The 21,391-nt window shown below is 37.1% G+C and overlaps 1 protein-coding gene across 4 annotated transcripts in view; it reads left to right on the forward strand.

Annotated features, from left to right (window-relative positions):
- ACSL3 (acyl-CoA synthetase long chain family member 3) overlaps positions 1 to 21,391 on the forward strand; it is a 97,080-nt gene that overhangs the window by 59,750 nt on the left and 15,939 nt on the right. The window contains exons 3-15 of one of the 4 annotated variants that reach the window (XM_024124546.2): positions 768 to 945; positions 2,459 to 2,568; positions 3,436 to 3,574; positions 5,533 to 5,683; positions 6,879 to 7,002; positions 7,246 to 7,317; positions 8,586 to 8,725; positions 10,386 to 10,558; positions 12,222 to 12,296; positions 13,376 to 13,567; positions 14,859 to 14,973; positions 16,382 to 16,539; positions 20,865 to 21,198. In XM_024124546.2, the coding sequence (XP_023980314.1) occupies positions 768 to 945; positions 2,459 to 2,568; positions 3,436 to 3,574; positions 5,533 to 5,683; positions 6,879 to 7,002; positions 7,246 to 7,317; positions 8,586 to 8,725; positions 10,386 to 10,558; positions 12,222 to 12,296; positions 13,376 to 13,567; positions 14,859 to 14,973; positions 16,382 to 16,539; positions 20,865 to 21,022 (1,785 nt within the window). In that variant the 3' untranslated portion in view covers positions 21,023 to 21,198. Of the gene's footprint in view, positions 1 to 767; positions 946 to 2,458; positions 2,569 to 3,435; positions 3,575 to 5,532; positions 5,684 to 6,878; positions 7,003 to 7,245; positions 7,318 to 8,585; positions 8,726 to 10,385; positions 10,559 to 12,221; positions 12,297 to 13,375; positions 13,568 to 14,858; positions 14,974 to 16,381; positions 16,540 to 16,668; positions 21,199 to 21,391 lie in introns of those variants that run through there. The other 3 variants (XM_028482141.2, XM_055090206.1, XM_028482140.2) reach the window with 3 other exon arrangements.

Here is a 21,391-nt window from a genome sequence, read left to right on the forward strand (position 1 = left end):
CTATCTAATCTGTATATAATTGGGGATTTACGGTCTGATCTAAGTTGGAGAAAATTCCTGAAGGTAGTTAAGAGGGGGTTGTTACTAATGTGAGCCTTGATGTCACCTGCACAAATAAAAGTCGAAAGCCCTGCCACGCCAGTGGGCATTCAACAGAGGGACTCTGGAAAATAGTATAACAGCTCCCCACCTGGTCGTATAAACAGACTTGTTTACTTTGCTTATCCAGTTAGTTACGGCAGTTCCAACTGAGTGGCCATAAGCATTTCTGTTAGCTTGGGTCTGCCAGTTTCTGTTTGTGAATCATGTTATACTGTCTGATATTGAAATCCAGGAATTCGTAAGTAGAGGGAAAGTAAAATGTTGGTATCAGTAGTACTTGACACTAGGCTAAATTATAAACTAACATCTGCATTGTTTAAGTAAATGAAGTCTATAAATGAATTATTAATATATGTGCCTTTGGCCAGAAAGTTGACATTTAAGATCCTGTCAAACCTTGAATAATTTTTTAAAAGAAAAACAACCCCCCACCCCCAAATTACAGTTAAAGATTTGAGTTGTCATAGAAGATATCACAAAATAGCTAATTTTCAAAATAGACTTTTCACTTGAAACTCACTTTCCAGCTTTTCATTAGAACAAAATAGTTTACATACAAACACAACTTTCTGGTTTTTCAAAATTTGGAACACATCCTGGCTTCTTTCTAGAAATTAATATCTTGGTTAATTTGAAAACTATTTGTATGCTTTCTGTTTTATCAGGTTATTCTTGGGAACTATAATTGGCTGTCCTTTGAAGATGTCTTCGTTAGAGCTTTTAATTTCGGAAATGGCTTACAGATATTGGGTCAGAAACCAAAGACCAACATTGCCATCTTCTGTGAAACCAGGGCTGAATGGATGATCGCTGCACAGGCCTGCTTCATGTATAATTTTCAGCGTACGTGGACTTTCTTATCTTCTCAAAGCGTGGACCTAGTGTTGTTGTGGGAGAGATGATACTCACTTTTTATTATAAATATTTGCTCCCAAGAGATTAAAATTCTGATGTTAATTTTTACCTTGTGTCCAATCAGTGGATAACTCCTTGTTACCGCTTAGAATTATTGATCTATTTTGGAAAAGGAACCAATCATGGAACAAATTACACAATGCAGTAAGGGGACTTGAACCTGTTCAGAGGGGACTCTCTGGGTCTGGGGAGCTAGATCTATACCTGTGGGTCATTGCTCTGCTACCCCCTCTCAGAATTTTCTTTGGAAGTTAGTGTCATCTCGTTATGCCACTTCTGTCAGTAACAGCTGGCCTCTAAAACACTTCCAATACTCAAACCTAACTGCTCCGTTAAATGATAATTTTTATGTTGTAACTGTAACACAACCTGTGGAAGTTGTGATGCTTCAGTCTGTGAGGTAGTCCTGGAGGCTTAGTTCAGAGGTCTTGGTGCCAAATATGCAAAATATGGACATTGCTTATCCTTCAGATGAAACAGAAAAGATACTTTTATCAGATTTCTTGCTGTAAATGCCTCCACAGTTTTTGTTTTGTTTTGTTTTTTTTTTTGTTTTTTTTTTTTTTTGCTGTACGGGGGCCTCTCACCGTTGCGGCCTCTCCCGTTGCGGAGCACAGGCTCCGGACGCACAGGCTCAGCGGCCATGGCTCACGGGCCCAGCCGCTCCGCGGCATGTGGGATCCTCCCGGACCGGGGCACGAACCCGCGTCCCCTGCATCGGCAGGCGGACTCTCAACCACTGCACCACCAGGGAAGCCCAGCCTCCGCAGTTTTTTTTGTTTTGTTTTTTTTTAAGCTGGCATACCTTTTTGTTGTCACAGGTTTGGATTTACAGTATGTTTCTTTTAAGAAGCTTTAATTATCTCTTACAGTGACTTTAAGTCTAACTTTTTTGAGTTAGGGAGAAAGCAAATAAAAATTCTCTTCCTCCTCATCATTATTATTTAATTTCGACATTTCTAAGAATGTCTTTCTTTAGATTTTTCTACTTTAGCATAAGCGGTATTACCAGTTGTTCATGCTATATTCTTAACAAGTAATATCTTAAATATGACATTCAGTGTGTTATCTTATTGGTATATTTTTCATATTTTAGTATCAAGCAGTTAACAACTAAGACTGTGACATTTTAGAAGTCAAATGTAATTCCTTTCAACATGACAGTCTCAGAATAGCATCTATAGGTAAAACAAAATAAAATAAAAATTTTTTAAATTTTAAAATATTGCAATTTTGGGGGGAAGTTACAGAAGGGTGAGTAGGCATAATGTTAGTTAATATATTAAAATAATTTAGAAAAACAGCATGATTAGATCACAAACTGTGGATCTAACAATTTAGGGTTTAGTATGCTCCATCCACGGTCAGAGGCTTTATTTAATTCCTTTTAGTATTTCCATGAAATGTCCAAATGTTTGACTTGCCCTTCTTTTCCCTGTAGTTGTTACGTTGTATGCTACTCTAGGGGGTCCAGCGATTGTTCATGGATTAAATGAAACAGAGGTGACCAACATCATTACTAGTAAAGAACTCTTACAAACAAAGTTGAAGGTGAGAACTAGTTTTCTAATAACTGTCCCATACTTGAGAAGTTTCAGTGTCATGAGCTCATTATTGGTACTTAGTTCTTTTATGATCTTTAAAATCCTTCATATCTCTGTAAACTTTGTGGGACTATCATACTTTATTCTTCTCCTTTAGAAAAGAAAAAGTGGATTTCATATATATTTGTGAATAAGCAGCGCAGAGAGCTACAAATTAATTGTCAATGTGTCCATGTCAAAGGTGAAGGGATTACAACTTTATTGTGCTCATCTATTTTCTAGTCTATTTTCAATAAATTTCTAATTTTTAAGGGTTATTTTAAAACTAGTAATTCACTTGGTTCTGAAGCATTTGAGTCATTACAAGTTTCAGAATTTTTTAAAGGGAAGAAAAAGGCTTAACAGAACTACAGGAGAAGGGTTGCTTTCGTCTCTAGACAACTCTGTGAAAACCATTATATCTGATTTTTTTTTTTTAAATGCAAGTTTATAAGAGAATTCCCTTCCTCTCCCCCTGTATCTTTATTTGCCTCTTAAAAGCATGAGGAATGTTTGGCTACCCTGTAGTTCAGGCAGTGTGTGTTTGCATGCCCATTTTTGTAAGGAACTGACTTTATTGATTAAGATTTTCCAAAGAACAAGGGTACACACAGAAAATCTAATGTAATAAAACAGTAACTTATATTTCAGACCAGTAGTTCTCCATCTGAAAAAAGGGGTATTCATACCACTACACCCCACCCTTGCTTTTTTGAGGCAAGAAATTAACGATTTTCTGAATATGGTAAACTGCTTTTCTTGTGTCCTGGACTATTTGCCAAGCTATTTAATGAAGAGTAATGAAGAATTACAACGAATGCTTGTGTTTTTCCAGGATATAGTTTCTCTAGTCCCATGCCTGCGTCACATCATCACTGTGGACGGTAAGCCACCGACCTGGTCTGAGTTCCCCAAGGGTGTCATCGTGCACACCATGGCAGCAGTGCAGGCTCTGGGAGCCAAGGCCAGCGTGGGTATGTGGCGGTTTCCCAGTTCCTCATGTACGTTCTGCAGTGACCGTGTTCTCCAGAATTGCTCCAGATATTTGATTCTAAAGTTAGATCAAGTGACAAGCTAGTTTCTTAGGCCATTACTTTGGGAAGAAAGGTCAACCTAGGTATACTGTCATCTACCCTTTAAAAAAAAAGCTTAAGGAAAAACATGAACATTAATTTATTAAAATGTTCTAAAAGTAGTATTTATTTGAAGTTAATTTAAAATACTTTTTACATTATACAGTTTTCCCATTTCCCTTTTTCTCTTTGGTTTAAAGTTAGTCTTTAAACCAAATAACAAATAATGCCATTATTTGTCTAAACAAATTTAAACAAATAATGCCATTAAACTTGCCCTATGTGAATTATCTGTAAGTATTAACAGATATGTAAAGTGTCTAAACCTGCATCCCTCCTTTTACTTTCCGCTCCAACTGTGTTGTTTCCAGAGGGGACATCTTTCTATCCTCCAACTAGCACACCCAGGCATGGTAACTGGAAATTCCCACTCTCAAATAAGGGTCAGAAGATGTTAGAGAATATATTGATGTTTAAGGATATCACAAAAGGTGTTAGGATGGTGGGACTTTACTTTCTTTATAGTTGGAAACATAGTGATGAATTACATGTAAACATTCACTCAGCTTGGGAATGGGGTTATGCTGAGGTTAATTTTGGACATGTTGAATTTACGTGCTGGTGGGACATTCAGATGTAGCTTTGTAGTGGGGAGTGGCCTATACAAGTCTAGTACGCTGGAGTTTAATTTGGAGTTAAAAGATTTAGAAGCTAGAAACAGATTGTAACTAAAGGTGTGGGAGTAGGTGAGGTCACCCACAGAGAATGGTACCTCCAAAAGCCACCAAGAATTGGTCAGAGAAGAAGGAAGAAGACACGCAGTGTGTGGTTCGTGGGAGCCGAGTGAAAGGAGCCCCTCAGTGAGGCAGGAGTCTTCAGCAGGACCAGGGGCACTGGAGGAGTCCGATGATGCAGGGGTTGCAAAAGCACCGTTGGACTTCTTAGCCATTGTCACCTGAGAGAGAGCAGCTTCTAAGTGCTGGTGGCAGAGGAGAATGGTGCCATGGGATGAAGGAGTGAATGGCGGATTAGGAAGCAAGAACTTGAATAATAACAATTGTCAAGAAATATATCTTGACAGGTAGGAGAGAAAGAGTTCACTTGGGAACATGTTTAAAATGTTTTCCTCATTTATTTAAGAAGACCACATTTAGGGTAGTTCCAAGATTAATTCAGGCAGATCACCAGTGCTATCCATGACCTACTTCTCTTAGTCTTTCTTACTGTGTCACCTCTGTAGGATGTTGGCTGCTGTTCTTAGGCTTGTGCAAATGAGGGACATTGTCTTTTAATCCAGGATTCCGGGTATAGCCATGTTAACTTCACTGCTCTGAAGCAGAGAACATTTTGTAGCAAATGTCTAGGTACCCTAGTCTAACCACCCTTATTTCTTAGTTGAGTTGCTGGAATAGCCTTTTGTCTCCCTATACCTCCTTTCTTTCCTTTTTAAGTTAGGTAGCCACACAGTAGCTAAAGTGATCCTTGTCACAGGTGATGACAAGCCTCTGTTCAAAGTAACATTGCTTTCCACCCAGAGTGAAATCCAAAGTCCTTCGCATGGCCTCTGAGACAGCATGATATGGTGCTGGCGGCTACTTCACCTTCATATCCTGCCACTTTTCCTAACATCTTCTCACCTTTCCCTGCTTTATTTTTCTTCATAGCTCTTATAACATTATAGATTTGTTTATGTCTGTCCCGATAGCATATGTCTCTTATGTGCAGGGACTTGATCTGTTTTGTTGAGCTTGTATGAACCCAATTAATAGTCGTTAATTCAGACAAATAGATGATTATGAAAAAGTTGTTGATACAGCTAAATTTCTCAGAAGTATGTGTGTTTTTCTTCTCCAATACAGAAAACAAACCTCATAGCAAACCAGTGCCCTCAGATATTGCAGTAATCATGTACACAAGTGGATCCACAGGACTTCCAAAGGGGGTCATGATCTCCCATAGTAACCTTATTGCTGGTATAACTGGGATGGCAGAAAGGATTCCAGAACTGGGGTATGTCATAGTAAATAAATTTGGGGTAGTCCAGTATTTATGTCTGTTGTTACATTAATGTTTGTGTCATTTATTAGTATACGGTTAAATGAGTCCTTCAGAGTCTGTTTACAGTAGGTATTTCTTCAAGAAAAGGACATTAAAATTACAAAATAGTTAGAGTTGGGGTTTTAAAGTATAGTTGATAGACATCATTGTTAATATTTACTTGTTACTTTAAAAGTGCAAACTTTAACTGACTTAAATTATTTTAATCAGTTGGTGTTGTTAGCTTCATAGTCATTTTTATACCTAAATATTATACTTCAAGTGAACAAATAATATATCCAATAAATGCTTATTGAGCTTCTGTATTCAGTCTCTGATTTTTCTTTTTAAGACACATTCCAGTAGTATTGGGGGAGAGTGGGTATACTGGGATGGGAAAGAGACCAATGGAGGAAACCAGATGGGAGCGAATTTTAGGGGTGGTAAAGCTAGCATTCTCAGAGATGGAATCAATATTGTGATGACTGATCTCGTGCAGTGGTTGGATGCACAGAAATTATACACACACATGTTACTGTGGAATTGAATTTGGGGATGGAGAGAGAAATTTTTCTTGTGTGTGCACAACTTTCAGAAAAAAACTAAGAGCAACTAATTCCTTCTGGGAATGGGAGCAGTTCTTGAAATATATGGATATGTATGCATATACATTTTATTACGTAAGGTATAATTTAACTCTCAGAACAAGAATCTCATCCTGAGATTCCTGGCAGACGGTTGTGGATCCTATTTGAACTCTCCTGTTTGATAGCCCAATTAGCTTTAAAGGCCATTTCCTCCTTGGGGGAATTTCTTCTGTCCTTCAAAAGAACCCTCATTTTCTTTTTCCCCCCTCCAAGCCCATATTTCTTCTGTCGTGGCGCTTTGCTTCTGCAGCACTCACAGTTAGTGAGTGCCTTCCAGGAGGACCTGGAAACAGGAGCCACTTCCTTACAGTGTCTGCCTCCTCTGCTTTAGTTGAGCTGTACTATAGTTCGTTTCCCTGACACCCTCAGTGTCCGTCTCTGTCTCTCTCTCTTCTCACACACACACACGCACACGCATACACACACAAAGAGCCCAGATTGAGCCCTGAGGGTAAAGCTCACTCCCGTTTTCACAGAAACAGCACCTGACTGTTGCTTCCTGTATCTCCCTTTTCTTTTAGGGAGAAAGATGTTTACGTTGGATATCTGCCTCTGGCCCATGTTTTAGAATTAAGTGCTGAGCTTGTTTGTCTTTCTCATGGATGCTGCATTGGCTACTCTTCACCACAGACTTTAGCAGATCAGGTAAATTAAATTCTGTGATTTGAGATACTAAAAAATCATAATTATCTTTAACACAATTTTCATTCAGTATGACAGTATATTGTAAGGCTGACAGTTAATCATTCTAAAGGAACTTACCTTTTAAGTGCTATTTAGAATATCAGTGAATTAAAATGATGACTTTGTAATGTGTTTCTTAAGAGTTTCATTGAATTTTTTAAAATAAGGATCACTTTATATAGATAACTTTTTCTCTCTCTGTAGTCTTCAAAAATAAAAAAAGGAAGCAAAGGAGATACATCCATATTGAAACCAACACTGATGGCAGCTGTCCCGGTAAGAATTGACCATTAATCAATATTGCCTGCTAAAAAAGCATCTACAGAAAGTAAATGCTAGTGGAAAAGATATTGTTGACAAGGTAGTTTATGTAGGATTTATTCCTTATTCATTATTTATGTTACCTGGAGCTCTACAGTATTTATTTGATCTTGTTTTATCTTTTTTTTCTTATTAAACAATCAACTTAGTTTCAGCTTCGATATGATATTATCAGTGTCTTCCCCTAAATAGCTTCTTGCTCAAATCATTTTTGTGATATCTGTTTGCTATTGGTAGAAACCTGAAGCCCAGCAGGAGATAGGAGAAAAGGTTTGAGATCACCTCCTTCTAAGCAAATCATATCTCCTGAGTCATTGGGGAAAGTCTGGCCTAGACACCAAAAAAAAGGGACAGAGAAGTTGGTGCAACTTTGAATTACCCTAGCAGCACTGTGCATCTTAATTTAATACCAGGCATAGGGAGGGGCCTGGGAATAAGATCAGTAGAAATGGGATAGCAATGATTTTCTGCTCCCTTAATGTAAATTTTACGAGGCTTTCTGATTTTGTTTGAAAGTGTTGGGAATTATAATTGGATACTGAGTGTTCACATTCAAGCATAATTCCTTAGTTATTCCAGTCAAATATAAATGACCAGTAATTTTGGAGTTTCATTAGGTAGGTATGTAGTTTCCTTAGTACTACCTTTCCTTAAAGTTTTGGTTCACATAAATATTAAATATAATTTAAAATTGTAGAAACTATTTCAAGTCATTAAAGTATATGTCATAGGAACAGGCATAGTAAGCAAAACACAGTGCAGACAAGGAAATTTTTCATGGATGCAGCATTAAAAATCAAACAAACAACCAAAATGACCCCATGGTCTTTTTGTGAGCAAAGAATGTAGTACTTTATAAGATAGAATGGTTTTTAAAATGCTCTTAGTTTTATATAGTTGTTCATTTATTTAGTGAGTTTAGTTTTTAGTTCAGAATAAATAAGAGCAAAGCAGTATAAAGAATCAATAATGGCATATTACGGCCCTAAGGTTTTTAATATCTCCCTGCCCCCCCACTTTTTTTTAACTACTCATGAGCATCTATTAAAAATTACAGAAATCTCATTTTTAAACAAATTGTGGCTCTATTTTAAAAGTTTATTCTTGACAGAATGTATCTTTTAAAATGCCTCTATTGATGGAAATAGTAATCTGATGTTAAGATTTTAAATAAGGTAGCTGATAGCATTTTTGACTGTATTAACTCATTTTTATACATCTAGGAAATCATGGATCGGATCTACAAAAATGTCATGAATAAAGTGAATGAAATGAGTAATTTTCAACGCACTCTGTTTATTCTCGCCTATAATTACAAAATGGAACAGATTTCAAAAGGGCATGGTACTCCACTGTGTGATAGGTAATAAAGGCTCTCCCTCTCCTTGATAATTTGATCATTTTATTCACATTAATAGCCCAATTAATTGAGATAGTTATAAGAAAAAATTATCTTAAAAAGTCACAGGGACTCTAAAAAAATCCATCTTGCAAAAGAATATGAGCAATTAAAAAAGATTGCAATGTTATTTGAGAAAAATTTTCACTAAAAATTTTACTGTGTTAAATGTGTGCTTATGTCTTCTGTGGACACTTATATGATTTTAATAATTTTGAGAAGTAGTTTCTCTTTGCTTTTATATTTCAATATGAATATAAAATGGCAACCAAATATGATTAAATGTTTTGTGTTTAAAGTGTTAAATGTGTTTTACCACACACCTGTTTCCCCCCCACCGCCCGCCATGGCACTAATAGAATAAGTAGATTTAACTATAAAATAGTTTAGAAATTAGAAAATAAAAGTATGACATTCAAACTATTTTTTATGGGAATGTTAATGTAGTTTTCATATGTGTTTCACGTTATTTCAAACTTTATAATTTTTTTCCTGCCTTTTACTTATATCTCCAGTGAGATACAGAATTGCTTTGTAAAGCCTATTTATATATATATATATATATATATATATATATATATATATATATAAATAAATGATTGTCTCTTGGTCTTTTTTCAAAGTTATTAAAATACAAAACAAAACCCTTCCTCCTTTTTCATATAGGTGGTAAGCAATCTTTTTAATTAGTGTATTTTCAGAAACATTTCAATTAGATGTTTGAATTGTTTTCTTTTTTTAATTTACCAGATACTTCAACTTGAATTAGTGAAATTTTAAAGAGTTAAATTGCTGTATACAAATACGTATACATTTCTAATGAAGTAAGCGAAAGCAAAAAAAAAATTTACTTTTCATACTAAATTTTATGAAGATACAATAGAATTATTCAGTATTAATATAATATGTATTATATAATGATATAAAACTAATTGCTCTGGCCATAAGCAAGGGTTTTCCATTACTATATAAAATTAAACCTGATAATTTTGAATTCAAATATTACTTGAAGTTCTCAAGAGAAAATCACATGTTCTTGGTTGAATAAACTTGGTTGAATAAACATTTAGATTTAAGTAGTGGGTCAAGAGAGTCTCTTAAATTGGCTTTGTGGCCTTGCATAAGATACTTAATCTCAAGATCTCATATAGGTGTACCTCGTTTTATTGCACTTTGCTTTATTGCGTTTCACAGATACTGTGTGTTTTACAAGTGGAAGGTTTGTGGCAACCCTGATTGTCAGATGGTTAGCATTTGTTAACATAAAGTTTTTTTAAATTAAGGTACGTACATTGCTTTTTAGACGTAATGCTATTGTACACTTAATAGACTATAGTATAGTATAGTGTATTATGTCTCTGTAGTCTCCTGGTGCATACAAAAATTATGTTTGTGGAAAATTATGTTTCCACAAACGTAATTTTTGTATGCACCGGGAGACCAAAAAATTCATGTGACTTGCGTTATTGCAAAATTCACTCTGTTGCGGTGCTCTGGAACTGAACTCTAAATTTCTTCACGGTGTGCCTGTGTATCAGAATTGGAAGATTAGTCTGAATGATTTGGAAAATCCCATTCAGCTTTAAAATTCTGTGATTATCTGATTGATTTTTTTTCTTTTAAGCTTTATTTTCCGGAAAGTTCGAAGCTTGCTAGGTGGAAATATTCGGCTTCTCTTGTGTGGAGGTGCTCCACTTTCTGCAACCACACAGAGATTCATGAACATCTGTTTTTGCTGTCCTGTCGGTCAGGGTTATGGACTCACTGAATCTTGTGGGGCTGGAACAATTACAGAAGGTTAGTGTTACCTACAAAGTGGTCTGTCCAACAGAGGCTGGGGTGCAACTCGGGGCACTTTTTAGTATGGGTTGTTTTTTGCAGATATATAGAAGAGCAGTTAAAATATTTGTGTAAATCCCAAGTAGTGTGATTATTGATATGCTTTTAGAATGTATTAGGTGTATCTAATTGTCAGTAATTCATCTAGAGGAGTTTTCGAGTTAAAACTATGATATGTAGTATTAAAAACTACTTAGCTTTCTAGAAAAGAAGTTTTTGTCACAAGCATTGGCTGTATTGTGTACATTTATCATCTTATATCAGTTTTTAAATTTCTTTTTATGTAGAAAAATTAATGTGTATTTTCTAGTTGTTTAGGTATGTTTATTAAGGCTCAAATTTAGAAATGTTTTTTGGGGTGGGTGGTCTGTGTTAAGTGCAATGAGAAACTAGATTCTGGTCTAGAGAGTCTAATTTCCAGAGTTTATCATGGTGACGGGGTTGAGGGGGCAGTCCATTACCGGAGTGGTTCCCAGCTGACTCCCCTAGTGCTTCATATGCCCTTTTATGGAAGAAAGTTACTTTGTTCTCCAGTCCTAGATAAAACTATGCTTCTCCTTTGTATTTTCTAGATACTGATAGACACTAAACCTCTTAACTTTTCATTTTCCCCTATTTACCTTGAGTGCTTTTGTGCACCATTCTTATGCCAGGTTTATCCTGCATTACTTCTGTATTTTCCAGTTTTCAGTTCGTTCTCTATATTTTATATATTTTTGGAAGCTGCTTCTAAGTCTTGTTTTGTACAAAATAGACAAGCAATCTTAAACACATGCATATACGGTTCCTGAAGAGCCTTAATTTCTTCCATTTTTAAGGTTTCCACTGGATGTGTGATTAATCACTTATGGTTTATGTTGTAAATAAGTGTAAAGTATTAAATATCAACCTTTCATTTCTGATATTTGAATGCTCTTTGAAGAGGAAACCTAATGCAGTAGTAGTTCGTAATAGTGGTGGGTTCTTTCCCAGATCCTTGGAAGTTAACAATCTTAATCTCCAGTGTGATCTCTGAACTCGTATTATATGAATTTATGAAAAAATAGGGTGTGATAGTATAAGCTGCTGTGAGGGAAGCTTCAGAGATCTCAGTTTGAAATAGTGGTACATGGGAGAAGATTGGAGAGGTTATTTGTACTGAAGAGCTGTTAAGTCTAGTAAGAAAGTAGAATAGGTGTAAACCATTGTGTTCCTTTATCCTTTAAGATAGAGAAGACAAACTCATGAACCAGGCAGCTACTTAAATGAATGAAGTGGGCCCTGGTGTAAGAAAATGTGATGGTAAGGGATCTGGGGAAACTGGAGCAGGCCTGCACCGTCTGATAGGGGCTTCAGTTGTTGCTGTGCTGGAAATGTGGGCCCATTGTTCTTGGAGATTCCATACGCTTTTGTAAAATGTCTTGATTTTTAAATGTCTATAACCAATTCGGATTAAAAAAAAAACCATAACACTTCAGTGTGGGCTACACAGCTTGCTTCACCAATGTGCTACTTCTGCATTTAAGGGTTCTCTGGGGATATATCTAAGGTTTGGGATAAATCACTGGTTTTTTGTAGTTTAAAAAAATGAAGCAATTTATTAACTACTGTAATCAAATACTTTTTTAAATTTGCATTTTAGTGTGGGACTACAATACTGGCAGAGTGGGAGCACCATTAGTTTGCTGTGAAATCAAATTAAAGAACTGGGAGGAAGGTAATAACCTCTTGTAACCACAGAGCCTTAATTTGTATAATGTTAAACTTCAGAATTGTGCTTCATTTCCTGCCTTACTTTAGAGTGTAAAATCACCCACAAGTGCTCACTTTTGTCCTTTGTAATAGAAATATTTTATCTAGAGCTATATGAATGCATTTATTTTGCTTATTTCACAGATGATTTCAAAGAATTATAATTGTTTTTATTTGCTTATTTTATTACATAAATGCAAATAATAATTATGGGAAAAACTTGAGAAATGTGCTAAATAAATAATGCCCATAAATTAAAAATGATCATATTTTGTAGAAACAAAATCATATAATTCATTCTATGAAACTGAAGATTTTTACCTCTTTTTTCTTTTTTCTTTCCCTTCTCCAAGTGCTTCAACCCAAAATTATCAGAAGGAAATTTTTACTATAATTACATGAAAATCTATTGCTCATGCCATTTAAATACTAGTCACTTCTTAAAAATTTTATATGACCCTATTAACATGTACATATGTGTGATTTGTTTGGGTGTACTTTTCTTTTATGCAAAGGGATTCTAAGGCTTGGGTGTCATTTTTCAGCTATCTTTTAGCAGAACTAGTGAAAATGTTTAATAAGCTTAAACTTGGAACCATTCTGAAATTATCTGTAAGGAATAAATCTTCCTAATATATAGTAATTTGGTTTTATACGGAGATTTATTCTCAAAATGCACGATTTAACACTTTTATCAGTTATTAGTATGATTTTTAAGAATCTCTACAGAATCCTTAAAGGAATTGACCAGTGTCGTCCATATGTAATTATTTTATACAGTAGATGTTGGATTTTTGAGTTTAATTTTTTCCTTGGAATAGTAGTTTGAAAGCAGAAGTGCTTAGGGTTAAGCAGCTGAAAATTTGCAACTAGTTTTATGTTGATGAATTTTGCTCATAGTGCCTCTGCCTTATTTCCCTTGGGAAACCCTGACTGGGTCAAAATCAGATGTCCCTGTTTAGCAACTAATGGTTTCAAATATTCACACGATGCATGCAGGGATAAAAATGTTGAATTAACTCTAAATTATTCTATGTTTGTTAGGTGGATACTTTAATACTGATAAACCACATCCTAGGGGTGAAATTATTATTGGTGGCCAAAATGTGACAATGGGATACTACAAAAATGAAGCAAAAACAAAAGCTGATTTTTTTGAAGATGAAAATGGACAGAGGTGGCTCTGTACTGGAGATATTGGAGAGTTTGACCCTGATGGTTGTTTGAAGATTATTGGTAAGCCAACTAATACTTTTTTTTCTTTAAGTGGATGTTTCCAAAATAGCTTTTCAAAAGAGAGACTCTGTATTTAGAGAAGCTGTTTAATAGTGTAAGAATTCATCTTTATGTAGTGTTGGTATGGTCTCTGCATTATCCCTGGAATATAAAAATGTACAATAGGGACTGTGTGGAGTTTATAAGGCTTGACATATTATGAGGTCTCAAGGTCTGTTCAGCAGCAGTGGTATTTTTAATTACTACTAGATAATCCTTAAAGAGTCCAGTTCTTAATAGGGAATATTCGTTTTTGTGAATTCTTTGCTATCTAGAGGTTATTAGGGCTCTTTTCCTGTCAGAACCATGTCCTTCCCTTGCCTGTGAGAGCTAAGGAAGGCCTGGCAGCTCAGTACTAGGACCTGTGGGTGAAAAATACCTTCCCTGCTTCTCCTCTTAGGTTCTTTCTCTCAGTTAATGGCACTTCTATCCCCGTCGTGCCATCTAGACACTGGCAGGAGATGAGAACCTCTTCAGTCAGCTCCCCATATCTAATCCATATCCCACTGCTTTACCTTATAAAATATGCCTCAAGATCATTCTTTTCTGTCTGTCCCTCTTTCTGTGATCATAGGTCAGGCCTGCACCTTCTGTCACCCTATTGCAAGAAATTCCTTTCTGTTGCTATGCTTACCCCTGCTGAATGCACCCTCTCGCTGCCACCACGTGATTACTAAACCCCCACCTCACTGGCTGCTTTCCTGCTGAAAACCTTTCCTCCTCCTGTATGCTGCAGTAATTCAAGCTGGCACGTCTCTCTTCTTTGCCAGTGTTCTTCCACTTGGCTACTGCTCAGTCTTCCCTCAAGACTCAGCTCAGGCCTCACTTGTGGGAATTCTTTGAAAATCAGCAGGTTGGAGAGTCCTAACACCTAGTACTACCGTATCGTATTAAAGTGATATGTTTTTTCATCCTGCTTCTCTTCAGATAGAATGTGAGCTTTCAGATGGCATTGAGTATATTCTTGACCTTTCTGGTATTAATGTATACCAGGAACATAATCTGTTCAGCAGAACATGCCTGAAGCCCTGATGATGGGGTCCCTTAATCAGAAGCTATTTCTTTAAAAGAATGTATTTAGTAGTACAGAAATAAGGGCCTACTTTTATATGTGTTTTTAATTTTAGCATAACTACTATAGTGAACTTAATTGATAGCAAATTACTTAGGGAATGGCCAATATTTCTATGTTTTAAAGGTATAATAATATTGTCCTCCAATGTGCCCCCCTCCCGGCCTTGTTTTTGCGCAGATCGTAAAAAGGACCTTGTAAAACTACAGGCAGGAGAATATGTTTCTCTTGGGAAAGTAGAGGCAGCTTTGAAGAATCTCTCACTAATAGATAACATTTGTGCATATGCAAACAGGTAAGAAAGTAGAATTTATGTTACTTTTACTTAAAACATTTGGTGTGCTGTTGGCATTTCCTTTCTATGCCGGCCTTCTTTGTAAAATTATACCAAGAACTCTTCCTTCTTATCCATTGTCTCTGGGAGTGGCCTGTTCTCATTACAGCCATTAGCTGATTCTTTTCTTGTGATGCTCCTCTCCTTATCTTCCTCTGTCCCTGTTTTCTGTTTTACATTTCAGTGCAGTGTTCTGTGTGATAGGAAGGTGAAGGAAATAAAATCCTCCTTCCTGCTGCCTTGCTACCCCTAGCCACCTGTCCCTCTGCACAGGGAAACTTCCCACAGCCAGTCCAGGGGCGAGGCCAGTAAAGAAGGAAGTTGGGGGTGGGGTCAGAGAGCAGTGCTCTGCCCAGTTCTTACTACCCTCTGTCAATTTGAGCCTGCTTGGGACCCTAGCCAGGTGTGGGCTTCCGTTCCCCCTTAAGCCATGTTAAGCTGTGGCTTAATACATAGCATCTCGAGCCCATGATGATATAGAGGCAGCTGGGAAGGAGAGTTTAAAGTTAAAATCCCAGAAATGCACTCTTGGGAAATGTGTTGGAATTTCAGATTGGCACTCTGATTACATTTTTTCATAACAGTATTGCATGTGGCAATCATTCTCCAGGGTTAATGATCGGATATTTTGTGGGCAGCCTGGGACCCTTACTACAGCAGTTGACATTAATGCTTATCATGAAAAGATAAAATCTGGTGTTAGGAGAAGCAATTTAGAAATAGGCTTTGAGGTACAGCCCACTTTAAAGATTTACTACATTGGTTTATAAATGATTCTGCCCTTTGTTAGTCATGAAGTGTTTTCTTTAGTGGTGCTACAGTTCTGGATTTTCATGTGTGATATTAACCAGAACTGACCTTCTCCTGATGCTGCTGCCATTTCTTCAGGTTGCTGCCTTCAGCGGGCATGCTCAAGAGTTCCTCTAGAACACAAATTCCCATGATAACAAAGGAAAAAATATGTATAATCACATTTCTTTGATTTGTTGCCAAATTTTTTTTTAGAAACAGTTTCATATCTACATTAGCTTTCAGTTTTGTTTAATCTGTTGATGTGAATTACTGATTTTTTAAGGGTGAATTTTCTGATTTTGTAATTTTCTTTTTTAAAAGCATAATTCATAGCAGTTATATACATAGTTGAAATTTATCATGAAATGTCAGGTTCAGGTTTACTTAGCAGTGAATTCTGCCGGAGCACTGCAGCGCGTTATGAATCAGACAGCAAGCGTGGCAGTACCAGATACGCCCTCGTGCATGTTGCTTGGGATGGTGAAGAGCTGATCGCTAAATGTCAGCGTAGCCAGTTAACCGCAGTTAACGCGGCGTACGCCGTGTGCTGCCTTAACCAAGTTGCCCTTTATTTCAGTTATCATTCTTATGTCATTGGATTTGTTGTGCCGAATCAAAAGGAGCTAACGGAACTAGCACGAAAGAGGGGACTTCGAGGGACCTGGGAGGAGCTGTGTAACAGCTGCGAAATGGAGAATGAGGTGCTCAAAGTGCTCTCTGAAGCTGCTGTTTCAGGTGAGAGAGTGTTCAACTCATTCCGAGAACTGAGATGTGAAGAGGCTACTTAAGCTTGCTTATCCTGTTTTTGCTACAAGGGCTTAGGTTACATTTCCTGCTCAGAAACCAATATTTTCCCACCATTAGTAGGGAGAAGAATGTACTTATCAGTCCCCCACTGAAGCCCCTTTAGGGACACACAAATCATCCACGCCCACCACTGATGGACATGTCTCAGAATGTCCTCTTCTCGGCAGCTTCTGTTTTCTGGGTTGGCCCTTTCTCCACTCTTCTCAGCTGTTTCCAAGGCCCTGCTTAGCTTCCAGGACACCCCAGCCTGCAGTGAACCATCCAGGACTCTGCTACACTGTTAGTGTGCTGGTAGTCAGTTGATCTCATGTGTCTTCCACCGTGTGTGTGTGTGTGTGTGTGTGTGTGTGTGTGTGTGTGTGTGTGTGTGTGTGTGTTGAGGGGTGAGTGCAGAGAGACTTCGTTTAATGTTGTTGGTTTCATAAAAACAGCTGTACCTTCTGAGTCATCGGTGTCATGGGTAATACAAGTATGCAGTTTTATTCTCCTCAGATATGTTATTCAAGATTATGAAAAATGTAAATTGCATTTAATCAGACAAAATCATTTTGACCCTTTATTTCAACAGTAATTGTGTTTTGTAGTATGTCAGCTTGAAAATAGTTTCCAACTTTTCTAGGTAACTTGAAATCCTTGGTCTGATGCTAAATTGAGTTAATTAATGGATATGAAATTAGAAACCTACATAATTTCTAAGTAAGGTAGAATACTGAAACAATAATTAAGCATAATTTAAAATTTATATGCCTTCTTGCTTTATTTTTAAATTTTATGTATATGTTAACAGCTCTGAGATATATTATAATTCACATACCAAACAACTTGCCCATTTAGTATATACAATTACATAGTTTTTTAGTATATTCACAGAGTTGTACAATTACCATAATCAGTTTTAGAACGTTGTCATCACCTCAGAAAGAAATAGTGTGCCTATTAGCAGTCACTCCCCACCATACCTCAAACCTCCTAGTCCTTGGGAACCACTAATCTTTCTGTTTTTATAGATTTGCCTGTTCTGAAGATTTTGTATAAGTAGAACCATATAATATATAGGGTTTTGTGACTGGTTTCTTTCACTTAGCATGTAGTGTTCATCCATGTTTTCTTGTCGTAGCATGTATCAACACTTCATTCCCTTTTATTGCCAAGTAATATTTGGTTATCCATTCATCAGTTGACACCTGGGTTGTTTCTACTTTTGGCTGTTAATGAATAATGTTGCTGTGAACATTTGTACGCAAGCTTTTGTGTGGATATACTTATTTATTTCTGTTGTGTAGATGACTAGGAGGAGAATTGCCACGCCTCTGTTAACTTTATGTTGAACCTTTTGAGGGACTACCAGGCTATTTTCCAGAACATATTTTTCTAAATATTTTCCAGACTATTTTTAAAAATGGTGGCACCATTTTACATTCCCACGAATGTTGTATGAGGGTCCCAGTTTCCCCACATCCTTCCCAGCACTCATTATTGTTCATCCTTTCAATTTTAGCCATCCTGGTTGGTGTGAAGTGGCCTCTCATTGTGGCTCTGATTTGTATTTCAGATGGTGGTTTATGATGTTGAGCATATTTTCATGTACTTATGACCATTGTATGTCTTCTCTGGAGAAATGGCTGTTCAGATGCCCATTTTTTAAGTGAGGTTGTCTTTTTATTATTGAGTTGTATGAGTCTTTGTATATTCTAGATGCAAATCCATTATCAGGTATATTTTCTCCCATCCTGTGGGTTGTGTTTTGACTTTCCTTGATGGTATCGTTGGAAGCAACAACAGTTTTAATTTTTATAAGATACAGTTTATTTTTTTCTTTTGTTGCTTGTGCTTTTGGTGTCACATCTGAGAAACTGTTGCCTAATCCAAGTTACAAAGAAATAGCCCTTTGTTTTGTTCTAAGAGTTTTATAGTTTTAGCCCTTATATTTGGGTCCTTAATCCATTTTGGGTTAATTTTTATATATGATGTGAAGAAGGGATCCAACTTCATTTTTAAGCAAAATCTATATTAGGTTTACACCAGAGAAACAGAATCAGTAAGTTAAATATATTAAGAAACTTATTGTAGGGAATTGGTTTACCTGATTATTGGGGGCTGGCTAGACAAACTTGGAAATCTGTAGGGCAGACTGTTAAAAAAAATAAATAGGGGGCTTTCCTGGTGGCGCAGTGGTTGCGCGTCCGCCTGCCGATGCAGGGGAACCGGGTTCGCGCCCCGGTCTGGGAGGATCCCACATGCTGCGGAGCGGCTGGGCCCGTGAGCCATGGCCGCTGAGCCTGCGCGTCCGGAGCCTGTGCTCCGCAACGGGAGAGGCCACAACAGAGGGAGGCCCGCCTACCACAAAAAAAAAAAAAAAAAAAAAATAAATAAATAAATAAATAAAAGGTGGACTGGAGCTCCTCAGCACGAGCCAAAGCCCCTGTCCACAGGCAGAATTGCTTCTTGTTTGGGAGCGCCTCAGCTCTGCTCTCAAGGCCTTTCAGCTGACTTAGTCGTATCTACAAAACCACTTTCAAAGCAACACCTGGATTATTAGTGTTTAATTGAATAACTGGGAACTCTAGCCTAGCCCAGATGATATATAAAACTATCACAGCCCACCCATTGTCAGCTTGGCACCCAGATATGTCCTTACACCATAGTTAATTTCCAGGTAAAGACAGTAAGGAAGTCAGACTATCACCTAACATTATACACCTGTTCTGCGTGCAACTGAAGATACATTATCATTTTCCCCAGAAGTGGATGCAGACCCCTTGACTGATTTTTTTTTTACTCTTCTCCTTTGATATCCTGTAACTTAAATACTGTGATACAAAGTGAACTTACTAATATATTGTGATAAGAGAATAGGAGGGAAGAAAACAAAAATACTTGCTTAACATATATACAAGCATATTCACAACAATATAGGGAAGAAGAAGTAATTATACTTAGAGCCCCCATTTCTTCACCTGGTCATTTGGTTGTAGTTGTGTTCATTTTTCTAAAACCTGGTCTAGATGATATCGCTGTACCTAACTAACGTCATGTTGAGTCCGGTCGTAGAGTGCGGTGCCGACTGAGCACTTAACAGCTGCGCGTGGGCTTCCAGTGCTTTTGCCTGTGAGTCTCCCCACATCTCCGTAGTGTCAGACTCCTGGCCCTTCAGAACTGTGCTCCCCGCCTTACTGCTTTTGCTCACAGTGGTTTTTCCTCTTAGAAACCACTCCTGACACATTTTTCATCTTTGAAGAATAAAACTTTGTTATTTCTGTTTCTTTTTACAGGTTAGAGTTAATATATCATTTTTGTTCCCAAGGCACTTATACCTTTTAATTCAGTTCTTTTAAGGTATATACATTATTGTGGCTAGGTGTTTACCTGTTTCCCGATAGTATACCAGTTGAGAGCAGAAACTATTCATTTTTGTATTTTAAAAGAATGTTCAGTAAAGCACTTTATACAGTATTTTTTTCCTGGTAAATATTTGTTAAATGAATGCTGGAAAAGTAAATCAGTCTTTTTAAGGCAAGGTGTTTCTTCAGAACGACATCTCTTGTCCCTGTCTTCCCCCCGCCCCCTTCATTTTTCCACTGTTGAGGACCTGCTTGGGGTCAGCAGTGTGGGAGGAGCACAGCAGCGAGCAGACGCTCCTCCTCCGCGCTCATGCGAATATCGCGGCTCAGTGACAGGTTCTCTTTAAACTTCAGTCTTTCTTAGTTTCTAAAGCGAGTTTTTAAAATAAATTCAAAGAAAACAAAAATAGGTGTAAGGTAAAAAGTGACATTTCCTTTTTCTTAATCCTGGATCCTAGCCCCCTAGAGGTACGTGGTTTATTTTGGTGTGTATCCTTGTCGTACACATCTAGTTGCATATAAGTTTATCTAGTGTTAAAACACAAAACAAAACTTCTTTTAAACCTAACAATATATTGCAGGTATCTTTATATACCCAGACCAGATAGATGTAACTCATGTTTAGTGACTGCATTGTGTACGTTTTATGCCTGTATCGTAATTTATCCAACTCCTTCTATTGATGGACATGTAGGTTTTCTCAGCATTTTTTTGCTGTTGTAATTCTCATACATAATCGTTTCTTACGTCTCGTGTTTCTGAGGGATAGATTGTTTAGAAGTGAGGTTTATGAGCTGTTGGCTTTGCATTTTGATGAGTGCTCAAAGACTGAGGAAGTTAGATTATTTGCCAAGAATTTTAATTGTATATTTTTCATGACCTTGCATTTACATTTTTTTTTCACCGTCTCAGCAAGTCTGGAAAAGTTTGAAATTCCAGTAAAAATTCGTTTGAGCCCTGAACCGTGGACCCCTGAAACTGGTCTGGTGACAGATGCCTTCAAGCTGAAACGCAAAGAGCTTAAAACGCATTACCAGGCGGACATTGAGCGAATGTATGGAAGAAAATAATTATTCTCTTTCAGCATCAGTTTGCTGCAGGGAGCTCAGATCAAATAGGAAAATACTTGAAATGCATGTCTCAAACTGTGAGGCAGACTCCATTCCTCATATTAAACCTAAACTGTTACTTCCCATGACATCACCATTTTTAACTAACAGGATTAGTAAAATATTAAGACAGCAAACTTGTGTCTGTCTCTTCTTTCTTCCCCTCCTCCAAGTTACTTTACCACCTAGGACTGCACTTGTCAGCATGAGGACTTTTTTGAATCATCTTGGGGGAGCAGTGATTCTAAAACCTCAAGTTTTTAAACATGATTTGTATGTTCTGTATAATGTTCAGTTTGTAACTTTTTAAAGTTTGGATGTATAGAGGGA

Source organism: Physeter macrocephalus, chromosome 2 (genome assembly GCF_002837175.3).
Source record: "Physeter macrocephalus isolate SW-GA chromosome 2, ASM283717v5, whole genome shotgun sequence".
Taxonomy (NCBI): domain Eukaryota; kingdom Metazoa; phylum Chordata; class Mammalia; order Artiodactyla; family Physeteridae; genus Physeter; species Physeter macrocephalus.